We start from the raw sequence: 23,133 nt of genomic DNA on the forward strand, positions 1-23,133 counted from the left end.
TTTGATCAGCAGTTATTTTAATTTCTAATTTTACTTCATAAGCCTTATTGCATACAATGGCAGGATCAATGTTTTCCTTCCACTTCCTTCTCTCCCATGCTCTGCCACTGGTCTGTGCTTTTTGATTTGAACATGTAAATACTACTACATTATTTATGTATAATTTTATTTTTATACTTGAAAATCTTTTATAATAACCGTATACTTTATTTTATTTAATCATCTATCAATTAAAATGTGTGCTTCTCCTGCAATCAGTTGTACGCTGTTGTACATGTCAAGCATGCAGCAGGTACCACCTCTAACTGATTTCTAGGTTACCAAAAGAGATCAGTACTGAGGTGTATTACTAGTTGTTAGTGCCCACATTTTAATAAAACAGATGATTAACCATTGTCAAATGCAAACCTGATAGTTGTCTGGTAGTACACAAACACTTAAGCAAAGTAATGCATTCCTCAATATTTCCATAGCCTGCTGATAATTGATTACAGCATTGACACATATGCTTCATTCTTACCTGTTTACACAACAATCCACACTTTCATTTAAGCATATCTACATCTTATTCTATCCGAAGTGAATATGTCTCAAGAGAAACAGGTATAACAGACCTGTTCATATTATTCTTAGGAAAAGACTTCAATCTTGTACTATGTTATGTTTCTTTCTTTCCTCCTACTTACTTTAGTCACTGTAACTAGTAATGTTCCAGTACACAATAAATAACGGAAAAAACTCACGTAGAAAGATTATTTATTAGTATAATTTTCGCCTGTGTGTCACAGGCATCTTCAGTACATTAAGCTCAAAATTAAACACTAACTGACAATTCCAAAAAGCGCCACCTATGTAGCTGGTGTAAGATAACTAAAAAGGTCAATAACTTTCCTTAAAAAAAAAAAAAAAAAAAAAAAAAAAAAAAAAAAAAAAAAAAATTAATACAATAAAAAGTTAGGAAAGATTAGCTGATTTGTAAAGTACTGTCTCCCATAAAGGGGATAGACGTAAGCCGTCAGATCTGTTTAAGTTAGGAGAATGAAGTAGAGTTTCACATGTTTCTTTATAAAGGCGTTCCATGAGAAACTGACTTTTGTGAAGAATTCTTGTCTTTCTCCAATGAACTCTGTGTCTAGTGAAGATGGCATGTTCAGAAAGTCCAGACTTTTCAGGTTTAAAGTATTCAATATAAGATTGGTATTCTTCTAGCCGAATAGAGGCAGATCTTCCCATTTGTCCGAAATAAGATAATCCACAAGAGCACGGAATCTGGTAGACACCTGGATGATTAAGATGTGGAAGCTTGTCCTTAGGAGAAGTGAGAAAGGTGGAGATTTTTCTAAACGGTCGAAAGGCAACAAAAATATTCGGTGGTTTTAAAACTTTTGCTATACGTTCACTGATGCCTTGTACATAAGGGATAGTAATGCGCGTTATTTCCTCTGTGTTTGAAGAGCAAGACATTAAAACTACTCAAAGTTCTTTCAATGAAGCAATTCTTATAACCATTAGATAGAAAGGAAGAAGTTATGTATTGTAGTTCTTTCTGTAAAAGATCGTCTGTAGAACAAAAGGAGTGGGCCCGATGAACCAGTGTTTTAATAGTTCCTGCCTTTTGACTGGGATGGTGATGAGATTCCGCATGGATATAATGGCCTGTATGAGTCTTCTTTCTATAAACTGAGAAATGTAGGTTACCATCTGGTTGGCGAAGAATTAGAAGATCTAAAAAGGCTAACTGCTTATTTGATTCTATTTCTAGGGTAAACTTGATCCTAGGATGAAATGCGTTTAACTTAGTGAGAAATTGTTGAAGTTCATCAGAAGAGCCATTCCATACAGCAAAAATGTCATCGACATATCTGAACCAATGCGTAGGTCTGGGAGAAATATTGTCAAAGATACGTTGTTCAAAATGTTCCATAAAGAAATTGGAGATAGCAGGAGAAAGAGGATTACCCATTGCTGTTCCTTCAATTTGTCGATACAACTTATTTTTAAAGGAAAAATAACCAGAATTTATTACAAAATCAAATACGTTTACAATGTCCGAAGGAAATTCCTGTTGTAGTAATTCAGTACTTTCCGAAAGAGGCACATTTGTAAATAAAGAAACAACATCTAAACTGATCATGATATCAGAAACGTCTAAATGAAGATCTGAAATTTTATTTTTGAAATCCAAAGTATTTTTTATATAAGTATCAGTTCTTCTAGTTGAAGAGGAGAGTAAATTAGATAAAAATTTTGAGATTTTGTAAGTGGGGCAACCTATACAATCTACGACTGGTCTCAACAGAATGCCTGGTTTATGAACTTTCAGAAGACCATACAATCTAGGTGGACGACCGAAGAAGGTTTTAAGTTTTTTCTTTTGATCTTCATTCCATGTAGATACATTATCTATAAGAGAATTAAGTCTCTTCAATTGACTCCGGGTAGGATCCGATGTAAGAGGCCTATAAATTGAATAGTCGCGAAGTAAAAGAGACATTTTTCTCTCATATTACTTCCTATCTTGAATCACTATAGCCTTCCCCTTATCAGCTTTGGTAATTATTAAATTATTGTTATTCTTCAGTGATTTCAGTGCTTTAAACTCAGAGTAAGAAAGATTAGGACGAGGAGGCTTGGCATGAAAAAGAATTTGTGCACATTCAAAACGTAATCTGTTGGCTGTTTTTTGGGATAAGGATCGAATACCCCTGTCTATGTTATGAACACCAATCTTATATTGAATACTTTAAACCTGAAAAGTCTGGACTTTCTGAACATGCCATCTTCACTAGACACAGAGTTCATTGGAGAAAGACAAGAGTTCTTCACAAAAGTCAGTTTCTCATGGAATGCCTTTATAAAGAAACATGTGAAACTCTACTTCATTCTCCTAACTTAAACAGATCCGACGGCTTACGTCTATCCCCTTTATGGGAGATAGGAAAGATTAGCTGATTTGTAAAGTACTAACTTTTTATTGTATTAATTTTTTTTTTTTTTTTAGGAAAGTTATTGACCTTTTTAGTTATCTTACACCAGCTACATAGGTGGCGCTTTTTGGAATTGTCAGTTAGTGTTTAATTTTGAGCTTAATGTACTGAAGATGCCTGTGACACACAGGCGAAAATTATACTAATAAATAATCTTTCTACGTGAGTTTTTTCCGTTATTTATTGTGTACCGATATGTCTACTCACGGTTTACCTCTTTTAAAACTTAATAATGTTCCAGACTTTTCAGAACCCTGCCTTTCATAATCAGCATATAGCTGCATTGTCTATAATTATTCCATTCTTTTTAATTTGCCACTACAGAAAGCTTTATAATATTAACAATTATTACCACTGATTTATTCTTCTATAAAACTGAAATATACTAATTATAATATCTGTGTGTAGTTCTGAAGTTCATATATTTTTATTGCCGGAGTGGTTGGCCGAGTAGTTAGCATATATGCTCTCCAGCCAAAAGGCTGCGGGTTCAAATCCCACGGTGGGCATGGATGTCTGTGAAAATAGTAGTGGTGGTGGGCAGTAGATAGCACTGGTGTAGACGATGATGATGGTAGTTGCAGTTAGCTGTGGTTGGTGGATTTGAGTGGTGGAGACAGAGTTGTGGAGTGGATGCCCTCCTTCAATGAGTCTTTGGACTCCTTGGAGGTGTTGTATAATAATAATTGTATTATAATGTTCCAGAGTTTAAATGTGAAACAATTTCTTCTTAACATAAAAAAAAAAAAAACTCTGTTCTCTTTAAGTCTATCTTTGAGGGAAATAATAGAACATTAGTAGTATTACTCCTCATATTACTGTATTACTGTCTAGAATATTACTCATATTCTAGACAATCATAGATGTATTTGCTAGCTCTTCTATGGTTCATTCATGTCTGACAGACCATAAAGGATGAAACCTTTCATTCATTTCTTCCATAAATTTCCCTAAAACAAAAAATTAGAAAATTTCAAAATCTTTGCATTTCTTTCTATATTTAGCTATAAAACACAGATGGATTCATATCTTCCATTTCAATATATAGAAGATTGTTTTCTTTTGTTTTTTTAGTAAGCAAACACAACATATAAATATCTTACTGTAATAAAACATTACTGAAAAAATGTCAATGTTTCACTGGTATCTTCCAGTCGAGTTGGAAGATATGCTGCTCTGATTTCTGAGATTACTGATTATTTCCATTCTCCAACCAACAGGCTGTAAACTGAAATCCATCAATTTGAATCCCCAAACATGGATGGATGTGAAAAATCTTTAGGTGGTAGACTAAAGATTAGATAATCTGGAAACCCTGTTCTAAAGACAAAAACATGGAACTTTTCAGGGCCTCCATCATCCAGTGTGAAACCACTCTCCTGATTAATGGTGGTCCTGAAAAGTTTTCCCAGATTATCTAATCTTTAGTCTACTTACAGTATTAAGTGCATTACAAGTTTACTACCCTCCATGGATGAGATTCACATAAAAACTATGCTGGTACTACTACTAAAATTTAAACCTCCATATTTCTTTAAGTTAAAAATATTAAAATAAGTTAAGAATTCCTTAACTTATTTTAATTTTTGATAACAAAGCAAAGTTTGACAATAAAAGTTTGAAACGAAGTCATAAGAAAAATTTGTTTCTTACGAGAAGAACAAATTTCTCTGCTTGGAATAAGTTAATCTTAACTTTCCTGGCATAAATTTATTGCACCTAAAGGTAGCTTAGAATACCAAAACAAGCTTTACTTCTCTATTGGACAGCTTTTTATACTCTTTGCTTTCTAACCACCAAATCATGTTCCAAAGAAAAGAGGATGCTTCATATCTTCAGAACAGCTTTTCTTAAATTCTCATCATCAGATGTCACATTATTTAAAAATTCTAATGATATGCATAGGGGTGTGCTTAAGGGTCAAAGCTGTATAACTGAGAGGAGACCTCCACATAGCCTTTAAAGGAATGCGGAGAACCGACCAGGGCTTCTGACCTAATGTCCAATCCTCACCTTCTCGTGGTGCACCCTGTTGGGTATCTACTTTGATACTGAACGAACGAGGATGGGCTGGCAATTTGGGATTTAGCCGACCAAATTGTATTCTTATTGGTTAAACCAAAATAAAAAATGATGGTACAACATGACAAAATTTCATGCCGGCTGGGGCGTCGCCCGGTTAAACAAGGCCCCCGTTGTTTTTGCCAGGGAACCAGGGCGAACAGCGAAAAGTCAGCTACTGGAACAAATCTGAAAACAAACCCCAACTCAACATCACCAGAGTTAAAGATCGGTACTATCAACATAAGAAGCCTGAATGGCAAAGAAATGGAGCTAGCTGAGGAATTAGATAAGTACCAGATCGACATAATAGGGGTGACTGAAACAAAAAAGACCAAAACTGGTGAGATCTTTCTGAGCAATAAATACAAAATGTTATATTCAGGCAATAACAATCAAGGAAAAGAAGGAGTAGCCATAGTATTCAACACAAAATACGAGGCTAATCTTCTTGAATGGCAGTCAGTCTCAAGTAGAGTAATGTGGGCAAATATGAGAATGGGGAACTGGACAATGAGACTTATTTGTGCCTATGGTCCCACAGAAGGTTCTACTAAGGTAGAAGTGGAGGAATTTTTTGAGGCTTTAGAAAAAGCAACTGACACAATGAAAAAGGAAAAGTTGGTCCTTGTTGGGGATCTAAATAGTAGAGTAGGAAATGATTGTGAGACATACAAAAATATTTTGGGAAAATTTGGAGAAAAGAGCAAAGCTAATAATAATGGCAAATATCTGTTGGATTTCTGCTCAGGACATGGACTGGTTATTACTAACACCATGTTCCAACATAAAAATGTGCACAAATTCACATGGAGAGAAGAGGCTAGGAATAAGAAAAGTCTCACTGACTATGTTATTGTTGATAGTGATGTTTTCTTCCTGGTGCAGGACACCAGAGTGTACAGAGGATTTGAAATTGGAAGTGATCACTATTTAGTCTTGAGCAGGATAAAATTGAATTTCATATTGAAAAGAATAACATGTAAGAAAGTTTTAAAGCGAATAAAAGTTGAGCAGCTCTCAGATGTAAACTGTAGACTAAAATACAGAAATATTATTGAAAAGAAAATGAAAGAGTTTGAGAACAGGAATCAAACCTTGGAGATTCAGTGGCAAACTCTGAAGGAAACATTCATTGATTCTGCCAGAGAGGCATGTGGTGAGGTTGTGTGCAAAGATAAAAAAATCAGAACTCCCTGGTGGACACAGGAAGTTAAAGAGGCAGTGAAGGAAAAGAAGAAAGCATATCAAAAGTTCCTGGCAAATAAGTCAGCTTTTACTCTTACAGAATACAGAGACAAATGTAAGAAAGCTAAACAGTGTGTAAAACTAGCTAAAAAAAAGTCATGGGAGGACTTTGGCAAGAATATAGAAAATAAATATCAAGAAGGTGGCAAAATATTCTGGAGGTTGTTGAAGAAGCTTAGGAATGGAGGAAAGAGTGCTGTAAAAGGAATTAGAGATGATAAAGGTGAAATGAAAACAGGAGAAAAAGATATCCTTGAGGTATGGAGTAATTACTTTGAAAAACTGCTAAATGAAACAAGCAGTGATGACAGCACAGTGATAAAAAACACTGACCAGGAATGCAGTCAGGAATACATATCCATACTTGAAGTAGAAAAAGCCATCAAAGGCTTGAAATGTGGAAAGGCAGCAGGAGTAGATGATATTCGACCAGAAATGCTGAAGTATGGTGGTATAAAAGTCTTACAGTGGCTGCACTGCATAGTTCAGAAGGCCTGGACAGAGGGACAAATTCCTCATAATTGGAGTAGAGCTCTAAAGTACCCATATATAAAAATGGAAATAAAACTGAATGTGAGAATTACAGAGGTATTTCCCTACTGAGTGTTCCTGGCAAGATCTATGCAAGTATACTTGAGAAACGGTTGAGAAGAATTGTGGAAGAAAAGCTTGGTGAAGAACAAGCTGGATTCAGGCCAAATAGAGGCTGTCAGGATCAGATCTTCACTTTACGACAAATAGTCGAGAAAGCATGGAAATATAACAAAGATCTGTATTTAAGTTTTGTCGATTTGGAAAAGGCATATGACAAGGTGCCAAGAGAGAAGCTATTCAATACGCTGCAGTTATATGGTGTCAATGGGGCATTATATCAAGCAATACTTAGTCTTTATTTGAGTTGTGAGTCAGCAGTTAGAATTGAAGGAAGTACAGGAAGATGGTTTAATGTTAAATCTGGTGTGAGACAAGGATGTACATTATCCCCTCTGTTATTCATTATCTATATGGATCACATTATGAAGGAATGTGGTATTAAACCTGATATCAAAATTGGAGATGTTAATGTCAGCTCTTTGCTTTATGCGGATGATGTTATACTTCTAAATAAATCCAATACAAGTCTGCAAGATTCTCTGACTAAATTGAATAGCTGTTGTAATAGATATGGTATGAAGGTCAGCAATAAAAAGACAAAGACAATGAAAATAGGCAGAATCATTGAAAATGTCAACTGTGTTGTGAATGGAGAACCTGTGGAACAAGTAAAACATTTCAGCTACTTAGGCACAATTTTTAGTGAAGATGGTAAACTAAATATAGAAATAGACAACAGAATCAGCAAAGCTGGTATCGTGGGAAGTCAATTGAATAAATTCATATGGAATAAGAAAGAAATTAGTCGGAACACTAAATTAGCTGTATACAAGACTGTGTTCAAACCAATTTTAACTTATGGATCTGAGAGCTGGGTCAGAAGTAAAACACTTGACCAAAGACTAGAGACCGCAGATATGAGAGTCCTGAGAAAGATTAGAGGCGTGAACAGATGGCATCAATGGCAATATCATATTAAAAATGAGGATATTAGGAAAGAACTTGACATTGTCAGCATCCAGGAATGCGTTAGCAGAGCTAATCTCAGATGGTATGGTCACTTAAATAGAATGGGAGAGGAAAGATTAGCAAAACAAGTGTTCTCTGCCAGGTTGGCAGGAAAACGACCCAGAGGAAGACCAAGATATAGGTGGATTGATACGGTACAAAGTGCCTTAGACGATAGAAATATAAGATCTGATAATGTTGGAGTCTTGACAAGTAACAGACTGATTTGGAGGAAAATTGTAGATAGGAAGTTAGTAATGATGTAATTTTTTCATGTAGTACTGTCATATCCTGTACACCCCTTGAGGGTACATGGCAGGAATTTGATGATGATGATGATATGCATATTCTCCAATTGTATGATAAATCATAACCCAAAGAAGATTACAGTGGAGAAGTGTCTACACAGAATATGTGTGTATGTATTTATATATATATGTGTGTGTGTGTGTGTGTGTGTGTGTGTGTGTGTGTGTGTGTGTGTGTGTGTGTGTGTGTGTGTGTGTGTGTGTGTGTGTGTGAAGAATTATTGACTCGGTTGAAATTAAAAGGAAGGTTAATAGTAAAACATGACTAGTTTAGTTTCGGCTTATAACAGGCTTCATCAGGTGACATTATAAAAGAAAAAACACTAAACACTGAAGGTTAAAAAACTATGAACAACATAGAGAGTCTCTATACATAATTAGTATGAAAACATTGTAGTTGTATTTAAAGCTGTTCTTTCGTTTGTTGCATTGTTAGGAGAGTGCGTGCTTGCAGCATCACTTGAACGCCAGTACATGATTACAGCTGAATGACTATCTGGGAGGTTGTAGCTCAAGTTATTATTTAGATGTTCAGGGTTGAGGATGATTTCCCTAGATTCTATGATTTTTCTCTCCAATTCATCATGGCAATGAAAGATGTTAGTAGATCTGTCCCAGCGGACTGTATGACTTGGGGTTTCATCATTAGGATTAGTTGAGAAAAGGATATGGTTTGATAAGGCACACTGGCTCGCTGTCCCTTGTAAGTAATGTCCCTCATGTGTTCCTCCATGCGTAATTCAATAAATTTGTCTGTCTGGCCAAAATAAGGAATATCACAATCACACCAAATTTTGTAGACACCAGGAAATTTAAGATGATGATGACATGGTTTATGTGGCTTATTAAGGAGCGGATATTTGGAAACTGAGTGAACAAAGTTCTGATATTGTATTTTTTTAGAACCTTGGCTAATTTTTGTGAAACTGAACCTATGTAAGGAATAGATATATTGCCTTTAAATGTATTTATTTCTTCTGTGTGGATTAAGAAGGAATTTTTCAATAATTCTTTTAGAATATCCATTAAGTACGAAAGTAGTTTTGAGATAGTTGATTTCTTTTTGAAGTTCATTTGGGTCATCAAGAAGAGAGCGAGCTCTATGTCCCAAGGTAGAAATTATTCCAAGGTTTTTTTTTTTTTTTTTTGGGGGGGGGGGGAGTGATGGGACTGACTATGAAGATATCTGTTAGTATGTGTAGGCTTTCTATACATCGAAATTTTAAGTTTAACAGAAGACCGAGTCAGTTTCACATCCAAGAAAGGCAGGGAACCATCAGTTTCAAGCTCTGCTGTGAACTTTATACTTGGATGTCGACTATTGAGATGTTCCAGGAAATCCATTAAGGAATCATGTCCATGGCTCCAAATGAGGAAAACGTCATCCACATAACGTTTCCAAACTTAGGTGTTAAAGCAAAGGAAGAGATAGCCTTGACTTCAAAATCCTCCAAGTAAATATTTGCAAGAACAGGGGATATAGGATTACCCATCACCAGACCATGATTCTGCTTGTATATAGTATCTTGGAATCTAAAGTAACCGAACTTGATGCAATGGGTAAGTAAGGCCAACATTTTTTTGGATAACTTGTCCTCGAGTAATGTTATGACTTCGTCTGTTGGGATATTAGCGAAGGAAATTATGTCGAAGCTAGCCATGATTTCATCTTCATTAACTATCACATCCTTAATGTATGAAACAAAGTCCGCTGTGTTATTGATAAAGGATGAGGACTTGCCTGAAAAACATCTGAGGTATTTTGCAAGATGTTTAGAAAGTTTGTACGTAGGAGAATCAATACCTTCCACAATAGGACGTAGTGGAAGGTACTGATTTCCTGGTGTATACAAAATTTAGTGATTGTGTTATTCCTTATTTTGGCCAGACAGACAAATCTATTGAATTATGCATGGACGAACACATGAGAGACATTGCTTACAAGAGACAGCGAGCCAGTGTCTTATCAAGCCATATCCTTTTCTCGGCTAATCCTAATGATGAAACCCCAAGTCACACAGTCCGCTGGGACAAATCTACTAACATCTTTCATTGCCATGATGAATTGGAGAGAAAAATCAGAGAATCTAGGGAAATCATCCTCAACCCTGAATATCTAAATAATAACTTGAGCTACAACCTCCCAGATAGTCATTCAGCTGTAATCATGTACTGGCGTTCAAGTGATGCTGCAAGCACGCACTCTCCTAACAATGCAACAAACAAAAGAACAGCTTTAAATACAACTGCAACGTTTTCATACTAATTATGTATAGAGACTCTCTATGTTGTTCATAGTTTTTTTTAACCTTCAGTGTTTAGTGTTTTTTCTTTTATAATGTCACAAGCCGAAACTAGTCTTGTTTTACACTATTAAACCCCCTTTTACCTATCTCTCGGTTTAAGTCATTCAACTCTTTTCACAATATATATATAGAGAGAGACAGAGAGAGGACTGTGTAGCTCAGTGGAAGTGGCGTTTGCATCCTCTGCACTAGGCTACCCAAAGACAGACCTAAGTTCAAGTCTAGTCGCCAACGAGAGAAACTTTATCTAGCCTTTCTTTGATCGGTTCCTGAGTTAACTGATCTCTGGCATGGGCAAGTGGGCTCCCCCCCCCTCTCTCTCTATGTTCACTAGGCATCTACAGATGCCGTATGGTCACTCCAATGCTCAGTGATGTTCCACACCAGGCCTCGCCATGTAGTCCTGTTGTTTGCTTTTCTGGCAGCCTCAACTCTCTGAAGATCAGTCACTCCACACATGCCATCCATCCATCTCATTGATGGTCTACCCCTGCCTCTTTTTCCAGGAACTTTACCTTCTATTACTGTTCTGAGAAGTCCTCCTTCTATCCTTTCTATGTGTCCAAAATATTTTAACTTTCTTCTGTCAATATCCTTAAGGAGCCTTAAAGTTCAATAATCTTTTCTAACACCCATTCATTTGTACGTCTTTCAGTATATGATATCCTCAACAGCCTTCTGTAACACCACATCTCAAAAGCAGTATCCGTTTCTTATCTGACTTCTTTAGGTTCCAAGTCTTGCATTCATAAGTGGCTGTTGGAAAAACAACTGCATCTAAAATCCTCAACTTTGTTCCCATGGAGATAGATCCATCCTTCCAGATTTTAGACAGGTCTCTGACTGCTGTTTTAGCCATTCCTAACCTTTTTCTGACATCTTCTGAACAGTTCTTCACATTAACAATTAATGTGAACAATGTTCTTCACATTGTTAATGTGAAGAACAATTCTTCACATTAACAATGGATCCCAGGTACTCAAACTTGCTGACTTCCTCAATTCTTTCAGCATTAAGGTACACTTGTTTCTCAAGAGCTTCTCTGTTTGTTTTTCTTTTGAGAACCATGATCTTTGTCTTGCTAGAATTGAGTTGAAGTCCTCTGTTATTACTGATCTTGTTAACAAAGTTAACAAGATCAGTAATAACAGAGTTTCTGCCAGAAACTCAAAAAATCGACTGTAGAACCCACATTATTTCAGACAATACCATATTGTGCTAGGGTTAGGGACCATAAGATGGCAGAATTTGATTGCCAGTCTCTTCATTGGTTGACACTTATAATTAGTAATCTTGAGCCAGCTATTTCTGACTGGTTACTGGCAGGGATTGAACTGCCTACTCAGTCTCCAAGGGTTAGACAGGGCTAAAACGGCCTCACCTGCTCCCTATTAGGGGAAAAAAAGGAGTTAGCTGATATATAAGTAGCTACCATGCCACAAATAAGATATGCCATCATTAAGAAAGCAGTAAACTTTGAAACAGATGTGAAACAACCTTTTTTTTCATCTTGTGCTTGTAACTTAACAAAAAAAATACTTAAAAAATTTATTTTATATTAAACCTTTGAGTTAAAGCAATATAGGTCTGTAGTTCAGTACTTTTAGCATTATTCTACCAAACAATCTTTAATAAAATAAATGCATGCCTAAAAATAACAGAATCACAATGTGTGTGTGTGTGCACACACAAACATATACATATGTTATGAGAAATGAATGTATTATACATGTATATACTACATTAAATTCTCTACACCCAATTTGTAAAACTTCCTTGGATGCTAACCATGGTTTTGGTGGGGTGATTGAGTGAGTGAATTCACTATAATGGTATTTACCTTCAAATATATTAAATAACACATTCAACATTTTCATTGTATTAATCTACATGGAAAAAAAAAAAAGACTAACCTGGTAACTTCTTTTTCCAGGACACACTAATTCAAAACAAACACTTCTTTTGGAAACATCCTTGGTTGCTGTTGGACAATGTCTAGCTTCATAACCAGAAAGCAAAATTTGTCCCTTCTGACGACGATCAGTAGGGCGTTCATAATAATACAAATAACCATCTTTAATAGCACACCATCGTCTCTGAAATGGATTCAGAAATCCACCCAAACGTTCTGCAACAATATACATACCATAAGAACTTCTGCAGTTGGTATATGTACCTAAATTAATAATTAATATATGACACTGATGAAATATGAATAGAATTTTAATAATTTCAATAATGATTTAAGCTGCATATAAATACAAACCTTGCAACTGTTTATGTCATTGGACTTTCTGACTGTGATGCTGCTGAGAACTAGAATCCAGAAATGGGTTAACAGCATTCCTAATGGTTCAACATTAGTTTGTTGAAGGAATATTTTTAGATCTACCAACATATTCAATAAGGTAACAAATGCAGTGGACAAGGGAGATGCATATAGAGTGGTATATTTTGGTTATGCCAAGGTCTATGATAGATAAACAAAAGATTTAAAACAGACATGACTCTAAGCAACAAATACAAGATGTTATATTCTGGCAATAACAATCAAGGATTGGGAGTAGCTGCAGTATTCGACACTAAAAACAAAGAACGGCAGGCCATTTCAAATACGAGGATGGTCTGAAAAATTCTCGGCCTCGACCATAGATGGCAACACTATCGGCACAATTTTTTTTTTCTAAGTTGGTACATCTGTCATAATCATCCATGTGAAATTGCAAGTCATTCTATCAAGTAGTTTGTTTTATACAGCTGTCTGAAGCAAAAGTGTTGTCTGTATCCCTTGAAATGGATAAAATTGAGTATCGTGCGGTTTTAAAATTCTTTGTAAAAGAAGGTTAAGGTGTAAAAGAACGCCAAAAGAAATTCATTTGAAGTTCATAAAAGTTTATGGGCACTCTTCTCCTTTATTTTTGACAATTAAGAATGGGCTGCAGAGTTTAAATGTGGCCGTACCAGCCTTGAAGATGATCCATGTGAAGGATATCCAAAAAATGTAACAACACCAGAAATCATTGATCAAATGCATGATATGGTATTGGATGACCAGAGAGTCAAAATGCATGATATTTTTGAGACTATAGGCATTTCAAAAGAACATGTAGGATATTTCGCATGAAGAATTGCAAATGAAAAAGCTTTGCACAAGATGGGTGCTACACTTTCTCACAGCAGATCAAAAATGCACTTGCATGAAAATCTCTGAACGGTGCTTGGAGCATTTTAGCAAGAATAAAACTGATTTTGTGCGTTGATTTATTACTATGGATGAGACTTGGATTCACCATTACACACCAGAATCCAAACAGCAGTCAAAACAGTGGACAGAAGCAGTTGTTCAGCACCAAAGTCTGTTCCATCAGCAGGAAAGGTCATGGCATTGGTGTTTTGGGATGCTAAAGGCATTTTGTTTATTAATTATCTTGAAAAGGGTAAAACAATAACTGGGGAATATTATCAACTTTCATCAGGACAATGCACCTGCCTACAAAGGTATTTTGGCAATGGAAAAATTAAGGGATCTGCACTATGAATTGTTGGAACATCTACCCTATTCCCCAGATTTGGCTCCCTCTGACTTCTATCTCTTCCCAAAATTAAAACTCTTCCTCGCTGGTCAGCGTATTTCTTTGAATCAAGAGGTGATTACAGCTGTAGAGGGTTATTTTGCAGATCTTACTGAGAACCACCACAGGGATGGGATAATGGCACTGGAACATCATTGGAATAAATTTATTAGTCTGAAGGGAGATTATGTTGAAAATAAAAATAATTTTGTAATTATAAATTCGTTTTTTTTTTTCATTGTTAGGCCAAGAACTTTTCAGACCACCCTCATACTGTGTGTGTAAGGAAATCACAATGGGAAAAGGGGATATATTCATGCTTATGGTTCCACAGAAGATTCTACTAAAATAAGAAGTACAGGATTTTTATATACAGCAGCTGACAAAGAAACAGTTCATTGTAGTTAAAAATATAAACAGCAAAACAGGAAAGAATATCAGACATAGAATTGTGTTGGGAAAATTGGAGAAAAGCACAAAACTAAAAATAATGATAAGTACCTTCTGGATTTTTATTCATAACACCGACTAGTCATCACTACCACCATTCCAACATAAAATGTGTACACAAATTCACATGGAAAGACGACGAGAAACAAAGAAAGATCTCATGAACTATGCTATTGTTGATAGTGATATCCTTACACTAATTCAGGACAGAAGAGTATATAGAGAATATGAAATAGAAAGTGATCACCATTTAAGTTCTCGGTAGGAGAAAAATTCTCATCATATTGAAAAGAAGAACCAAAGTGGAACAGCTTATAGAGGTGAACTACAGACCTCAAATATACAAATATTATTCAAGGAAAATGAGTTTGAAAGCAGTAATCAAACCTTAGATATCAGTGGTAGATCCTGAAGAAAACATCAATAGATTCAGTGAGAGAAACAAGTGGTCAAGTTATTACTGCACCCTCCATAGAGTCGGCATACTCATCGTGGGAGGTTCATTCAATTGACAAAGTATTTATCATACCAAACCTTAAAATCCTTAACACACCTTGCATTAACAACACATTCTGGTAATGCATTCCATTCACTGACAGTTCTCCATATAAAAAATCTACTCCTCACACCCTTCTTCACCACACTTTTACACAACTTCCAGGAATGACCTCTGGTTCTTTCCCTCTCACCATCTATTTGTTTTATAATCCCCTCTGGATTAATCTGATAAAATACTCTTGCTAACTTAAATGTCTATCATATCACCTCTTTCCCTCCTATTCACAAAACTCTGCAATCCACATTTCTTCAACCTCTTTCTACAGCCAACATTTCCAAGTCCTGATATTGTCTTAGTCACTTGTCTCTGGACCCTCTCAAATGTTTCCACATCACACTGAAAATCAGGTGACCAAATTTGAGCACAATAGTCTACGTGTGGTCTGACCAGTGCTTTATACAGTGGCACAACCACTTCCTTATCCCTACATATTAGAGTAATTCTTATCATAGCAGCACTATGGTGTTGCAGTCTTTACAACTGTTGCAATATATCCTCTAAACTTCAGCCTGTCAACCATCATTCTCAAATCTCATCCACTTCCTGCAGTATGGCACTGCCAATATAGTATACAGCCTTATATTTCTGCACTCCAAAATGTAACACCTTGCACTTATTAATATTAAAACTACAACTCCACTCCTCTCAAATCAAACATCTATTCAAATCTTCCTGAAGGGAATTAACATCACCAGTGCTACTTATAATTCTCCCAACCTTGCATCATCAGCAAACAACTGAAGATCCACATGCAGTCCACATGATATATCATTTACAAACAAGTTAAACAGCAGGGGCCCAAGAACAGAACCCTGGGGCACCACTGGTTACTCCTTTTTTGAGACACTGCTCCATCATACACAACTTGCTGGTATTATTGAGAGAGGGGCAATCTTCAATCCATCTAAAATATGCTGTCTATTCCCATCCTCTGAAACTTGTACACCAACTTATCGTGTGGCAATCTATCAAATGCTTTTACAAAGTCCAAGAATATCACTGTATATGATTTTCCCTTATCTATACTCATTACCTTATTATAAAATGCAAGTAAATTGCTAAAACAAGACCTGACCTTTACAAATCCATGCTGACCATCATAAAAATTGCTATCTCCATCGATCCAATCCTGTATTCTATTCCTAACCAATCTCTCCAACGTTGACTACAACTGCAGTTATACAGACTAGTCTATAATTGGAAACTTCTGTCCTAAAACCATGCTTGTGGGAGTGGTACTATTTTGCCTTCTTTCCACTCCTTAGGAACCTAACCCACATGAACTTTCATTAAATAACCAGGTCAAGGGCATAGCTAACTGTTGTACACATTCCTTAAGAATACATGGTGATATGTCATCCATTCCCACAGACTTATTAACATCTAACCCAATCAACACATGCAACTCTGATTCTTTCACTTCCAATTCTTCTAATACTTGCCTCCTTTCTATATATTGTACTGCATCATTTACACCAATATGATGTACACTGATAAAGTGCGCATTCAATAATTCCACTATATCCTTTGCAATTGTTATTCTACTGCCATGACTATCCACCAGAGTTAACCTGCTATAATTATTCTCTCACTCTCTTGCTTGCCATATAGCAGAAAAATTCCCTTGAGTTAACCTTGGCCTGACCAGCCAATTGCCTCTCATACTGTACTTTTCTTTCTTTACCATGCTCATCACCTTCCTAGCCTGCACTTTATACTCTTCATGGATCCAATCACCACCAAGTCTTGTACTTCCTCTATAGCATTTTCTTTTCCAACACAGCCTGCTTGATTTTACTCCATTTATTCGTTTAACCCTTGGTATGCAGTTATACACTGCATGTGTCAGATACTGCCTTGTGAATTTCCATGCATTGTCAACATATTTTCTGCTCAGCTCATCTACCCAATGTAATGATGCTGGCTACAGAGCTTCCTGTAATCATCTGCTTTATACTTCCAAATATATCCGTTTTTGACAATAACGTTTTATTGTTTCACCACTTCCCAAACAAGTATCTCATGATAATTCTCACCAACCAGCAGCAGTGTCAACACCTCATTAACAACTACATCTTGTGAAGTTATCACCAAATCCAAAACATGAACGCCTCTAGTTATTTCAGTCACATGCTGCTTAAGATATTTATCTCTCAGAAATTCAACAAATCCCATACTATCTGCTCCTTCCACTATGTTCCTGTAATTAAAGTCTCCCATCAGGACCACTTTCTTTTCACATGTCCAGCCAATTTGCCTAAACATTTCACAATTGGTATTCTCTATATTCCCTGGCTTATAACAGCATCCTATTAGATATACTAGCTTGTTCATTTCAACTTCACACCACACAGATTCAAAACCTGTGCATGCACTATTAACTTCCACACTTTGTGGCACAATTCCTCTGCAATCATTAAGCACTCCTCCTCCTCTTTTCTCTTGCCTATCCTTCTGGAAAATTATATATCCTTCTATTTCTATTCCTGACATCACATCCTCCTCGGACAACCAAGTTTTACTTATTCCAATTATTTTTGGATATACTGACTAGATCAATGCAACAAACTCAGCTCTCTTGTTTCAAATACTCCTTACATTTGTGTACAAATGTAATAATCTGTGTGTGTCTTTGAGGCCATTCTAGCAGCACAAACATTCTCTATTCTAGCTGATATACCACACCTCTCTCTCTCTTCAGTCTGACCACTCCTGTTTTCCTGATCTGACCGATTTCCATTCCTACTTGTCTCATCCTCACCTTAATTCATTCCATCATCTTGTACTGCTGCAACCACATTTTCAACCTCATATCCATCTTCCTCCTGTTGTACAATCCGTTCAGTTGTGCTATCCTGCTTTACAAGTGGATTCTGATCATTTACTACATTAACTTCTTGACTCTGTGCCTTCTCAGAAAGCAGTATCCTTTCTTAATGACCAACATCAAACCCATTCAAATGCTATCCATCAACTTTAAACAATTCCAACTTTCCTTCAAATTCACTCCATAGATGTACAAACTGAATTCCCTTTACCTCACACAACTCAGCCTTCTTACTATTCATTACTGCTCTCCTTCTCAATTCACTATTGTCATATCTGGACAACATACTAACGACTTTTCCAACAACATTATTATCCTTTACTTTGCTGAAAAAACTTAAAGTCTCTACCAACATTCTTTTTCCCCCCAACTAAGTCATTTGGGCCTATATACACCACTAATTTTGATGCTTACTCCTTCCTTTTCTGCAATGCATCAGTTATTTGCTTCATTGTTCTACCAGGAAAGTATGTTTTGTGCATTTTATTAGTCATTACACCTCTAATGGTTGAGTCCCCCCCATACAATGATAAATTTAGTTTAATCCTTTATCCAAGTGTGAGCAAACAAAGTTTGCACCTGAAAGTATCTTCAGGACTGGGGCAAGGTAGTACAACACCGGGCAACTCGTTGCAAAGATGGAGCAGGCTAACATCACTCCTATCTCAGTATCTCCCATAATGCAATTGCATTAAGGGGAGGGCCACTACCCAGACTAGTTTCAACCTTTATTGAGGTCTCTTCAGTGGGAGCCAGGCCCAGACGTGGAGATACCAGGCAGAAGCAATAGCAAGGTCATCTCTACCTATACGAGTTGCCAAAAGGTGTGCCACCTTTTGGCAACTCCACGGTATTTGCCTGGTATCTCCACGTCTGGGCCTGGCTCCCACTGAAGAGACTTCAATAAAGGTCAAAACTAGTCTGGGTAGTGGCCCTCCCATTAATGCATAACATTATACATATCCACAAGGAGATGTGTTTTGCATTATGGGAGATACTGAGATAGGAGTGATGTTAGCTTGCTCCACCTTTGCAACAAGTTGCCCGGTGTTGTACTACCTTACCCCAGTCCTGAAGATACTTTCAGGGGCAAACTTTGTTTACTCACACTTGGATAAAGGATTAAACTAAATTTATTATAGTCTAACCAAGTAAAAAATAAACTTTCAACATCTTTCTCTAAATCCAGAGTAATTTAATAAAAAGGTGGCACACCTTTTGACAACTTGTATAGGTAGAGATGACCTTGCTATTGCTTCTGCCTGGTATCTCCACGTCTGGGCCTGGCCCCCAGTTAAGAGACCTCAATAAAGGTCGAAACTAGTCTGGGTAGTGGCCCTCCCCTTAATGCATAACATTATACATATCCGCAAGGAGATGTGTTTTGCATTATGGGAGATACTGAGATAGGAGTGATGTTAGCTTGCTCCACCTTTGCAACGAGTTGCCTGGTGTTGTACTACCTTACCCCAGTCCTGAAGATACTTTCAGGCGCAAACTGTTTGCTCACACTTGGATAAAGGATTAAACTAAATTTATTATAGTCTAACCAAGTGAAAAATAAACTTTCAACCCCATACAATGATATATGACTATCCTTCGACTCTTTCTTTGGAATACCAGCTTCCTCCTTCTCATCAGCCAATCTTTTCTTTAGATGTTTCATTTCACTTTTCATTTTCACTAACTCTTGCCTAAGCTCTTCTACTATGGTTCTGACTCTTGCTCCCATTTCTAATCGCTCTAATCTATCAAGAACTTTTCACATACGTTAACGATTTCCTTCTTTTCATTTACCCAAACAGTCCACAAATCTTTCACATTTTTCAGTACATACATATAGCAATTTTTGCAATGCATTCGCTGCAAAAAATCCAAAGCAGAAGTTGATCTTCATGCTGAAGCTTTCCATGCCACCGACATGCACTTCTTTACGGACATCCAGAGTGAAAAAAATGCAGCACAATTTGATAAAGATAAAAAGAGCCCCACTATATACTAATTAAAAAAGAAAACACTTTCAATCCACAAATCTACTGAGAGTAGAAACTTAGACATGGAGGAAAGACTACTGTACATGAATAGGCAGAATAAACAATGTAAGAGAAACTTCAAGAACAAGCTAGGTTCAGGCTAGATAGAGGTTATGATATGACAAAGATAATAGGAAAACTGAAGATATCCGAGATGTTTGGAGTAATTACTCTGAAAGACTTAAATGAAACAAGAAATGATAGAGCAATGGTAGAAAATATTCAAGATGAATACAATCAGGAGTATATATCAGTACTTCAGGTTTTAAGGATCTGGAAAAGACATATGACAAGGTGTCAAGACTAACTACACTACTCAAAACACTACAGCTGGTGTAAATGGACGTTATATTGAGCAACACAATTTATATTTAAAAAGTTAGGACTGAAGGAGATACAGGAATATAGTTTGATGTAAAATCAGGTATAAGACAACAGAGCACACCATCTTAACTGGTATTCACCATCTATATGAATCACATTATGAAGTGGATGTAACCTGATATCCAAACTGGAGACATTAGTCTCAGCTCTTTGCTTTATAGATGATATTATACTCCTAAATAAAATCAAAGCAAATCTACAAGAATCTTTAGCTACACTGAATAACAGCTTTGATAATTTGGCATGAAAATCAGCAATAAAAATATACTTTTCCAGATCCTTAAATATAAAAATTTAAGGATCTGGAAAAGACATATGACAAGGTGTCAAGACTAACTACACTACTCAAAACACTACAGCTGGTGTAAATGGACGTTATATTGAGCAACACAATTTATATTTAAAAAGTTAGGACTGAAGGAGATACAGGAATATAGTTTGATGTAAAATCAGGTATAAGACAACAGAGCACACCATCTTAACCGGTATTCACCATCTATATGAATCACATTATGAAGTGGATGTAACCTGATATCCAAACTGGAGACATTAGTCTCAGCTCTTTGCTTTATAGATGATATTATACTCCTAAATAAAATCAAAGCAAATCTACAAGAATCTTTAGCTACACTGAATAACAGCTTTGATAATTTGGCATGAAAATCAGCAATAAAAATATAAAGATTATGAAAATAGGAGAAACAGTGAATATTGGCTGCATTGAGTCAACAATAAATTTATATGAAATAAGAGAGTAATTAGCCAAACGCATCTCTATGAAACATTCTGATGTAGAGTTGCTATTTTAATGGTAAAAAAAAAAATTTCAAAACCAACTTGAACAAGACAATATAATAAAACACCCAAAACGAAACAGAAATCAAATGATTAATGTAGCATAGTATCACAAGTTACATTTTCAGCAAAAGGATCAAAGACAGCTAATGATTTCTTTCAACATGTTATCCACTGTTCTTTTTAAAAAAATTCATGACACTATCGGGTATTTTCACAGTGCACTATTATTTAAATTAAACTTTCACATGCTCTTTTGGATATGCTACTTTCAAACGTTTTTAGCAGCAAACCAAAGTGCCTTACCATTTGTGCAATTGTTATTACATCTGGAAATTCAAAAAAAGTATTGAAAACAATTCAGACATGAACACAATGCAATAATGGCAACCTGGTTGGCTGAGTGGTCAATCTATCTGTTGTTAATCAACAGGCTGCAGGTTTGAATCCTGCCTTGGGCATGGATGTTTGTGGTTGCATTTAAGTGAGAATAGAATTTCATTGCCCAGTATGAGACTGGGTGATGAAATTACCAAAATCTTTGTATGAGTTATTTTGCTATTTTTACACATAAGTTGGCGTTCTTGAATTTTTCTGTGTACTCCTTGAGGATACTTGCAGCCCACAGTCCTTTATTAGAACCTATTAGGAGAGGACGAACTTCTTGTGTCCACCCGAAGTTCCAATTTGTCTATCCTTGCAAACACTTCACTACATATCTCCTTTGTTGAAGCAAGTTTCTTCAGATTTTTTTTATGCATCTCCAAGGTCTGGTTCTTGTTTTCACACTCAGATTTTATTTTATTTTTCTCCATTTATTCCTTTTAAAATTTGTGTACATATTTTTTTTTACAATAAGATATTCATAAACGTGTGGACAGACTTATGTGTTCGTCGTACATGTTGTTTATTTTCTGACGATATATATATCAGAACACAGAATAATAAGTATATAATTATTTATTAACTTATTGCTGATTTTCGCTGGTGTTATAACCAGCATCGAGCACAAAAACACAGTTTGTCACAATACGTGAGACTATAACAACATGGTGTAATCAGCGGACTAGTTAAACAAAATTGTAGCAGCAACACAAAGACTAAAGTCCTGATTTTGGCATCCTCTATCTGGAAAAAAAAAAAAAAAAATTGCAGCTATCATACAAGACTGGAGTCCTAAACAGAGAAAAAAACTGGTACTAGTTTTTTCTTAAGATGACTGTCTCTCAGATTTTAGGCAAATTTATACAGCCATATAAACATAATAGAAATAGCTATAGCATTAAATTGAGATTTGGAGTGTTTCAAGGCTTCTGTTGCCTCTAAGAACAATCTCTCCGACTTGTAAGAGCTTCTGTGCAGTAATTTTGTTTTCTTCCAGTTCATCCTGTGTGCAGAGGTATCCAGAGCATGGTCTGCTAGGCCTGACTTGCCATAGTGATAATGCCGGATGTATCTTTTATGTTCACTGATGCGGATGTTCACAGTTCTTCCTATTTGACTGTAGTAGGCTTGATTACATGAGCAGGTTATAACACCAGCGAAATATCAGCAATAAGTTAATAAATACTTTACTTATTATTCTGTGTTCTAATATACACCGTCAAAAAATAAACAACAAATAAGATATTCATTTCTTATTAAAACACTTAAGGAATAGAACAACGTAGTTAAGGATATAAATTAAATTAAACTTTAATATATATTTTCTGATATTTCGGCAACGTCACATTGCCATTTTCTAAAGGAACTTACAAAAAAGTTACGTGCACGTAGGCACTACAACACAGAAACTGGGAATGAAGAGATGAAACTATTGTTCTCCTAACAGTCCTGATGGTGCCCTCTAGCGGGCTAAGGAGGTGTTCTTAGCCGTTGGGCTGAAGGTCTGCAGATGTAGGCCTCCCAAATTTGGGGCAGTCGCATACAACCAAATTTGTTGAGATTTGGAGAATTTCTTAGGGCTGAGGTTGATTCCATAAAGAGTCTTTCAAATTTGTA

General features: G+C 36.1%; 1 protein-coding gene across 2 annotated transcripts in view; it reads right to left on the reverse strand.

The window, feature by feature from the left end:
- Window positions 1-23,133, reverse strand: part of LOC150100657 (src kinase-associated phosphoprotein 2-B-like) — a 94,417-nt gene that overhangs the window by 14,521 nt on the left and 56,763 nt on the right. For both annotated transcript variants that reach the window (XM_090401202.1, XM_090401203.1), the window contains one exon: window positions 12,426-12,640. In XM_090401202.1, coding sequence (XP_090257328.1) covers window positions 12,426-12,640 — 215 coding nt within the window. The remainder of the gene's footprint in view (window positions 1-12,425; window positions 12,641-23,133) is intronic.

This window comes from Typopeltis vanoorti, chromosome 12, assembly GCF_054136105.1.
Source record: "Typopeltis vanoorti isolate ZY-2024b chromosome 12, IOZ_Tvanoo_1.0, whole genome shotgun sequence".
In the NCBI taxonomy this organism is placed as follows: Eukaryota; Metazoa; Arthropoda; class Arachnida; order Uropygi; family Thelyphonidae; genus Typopeltis; species Typopeltis vanoorti.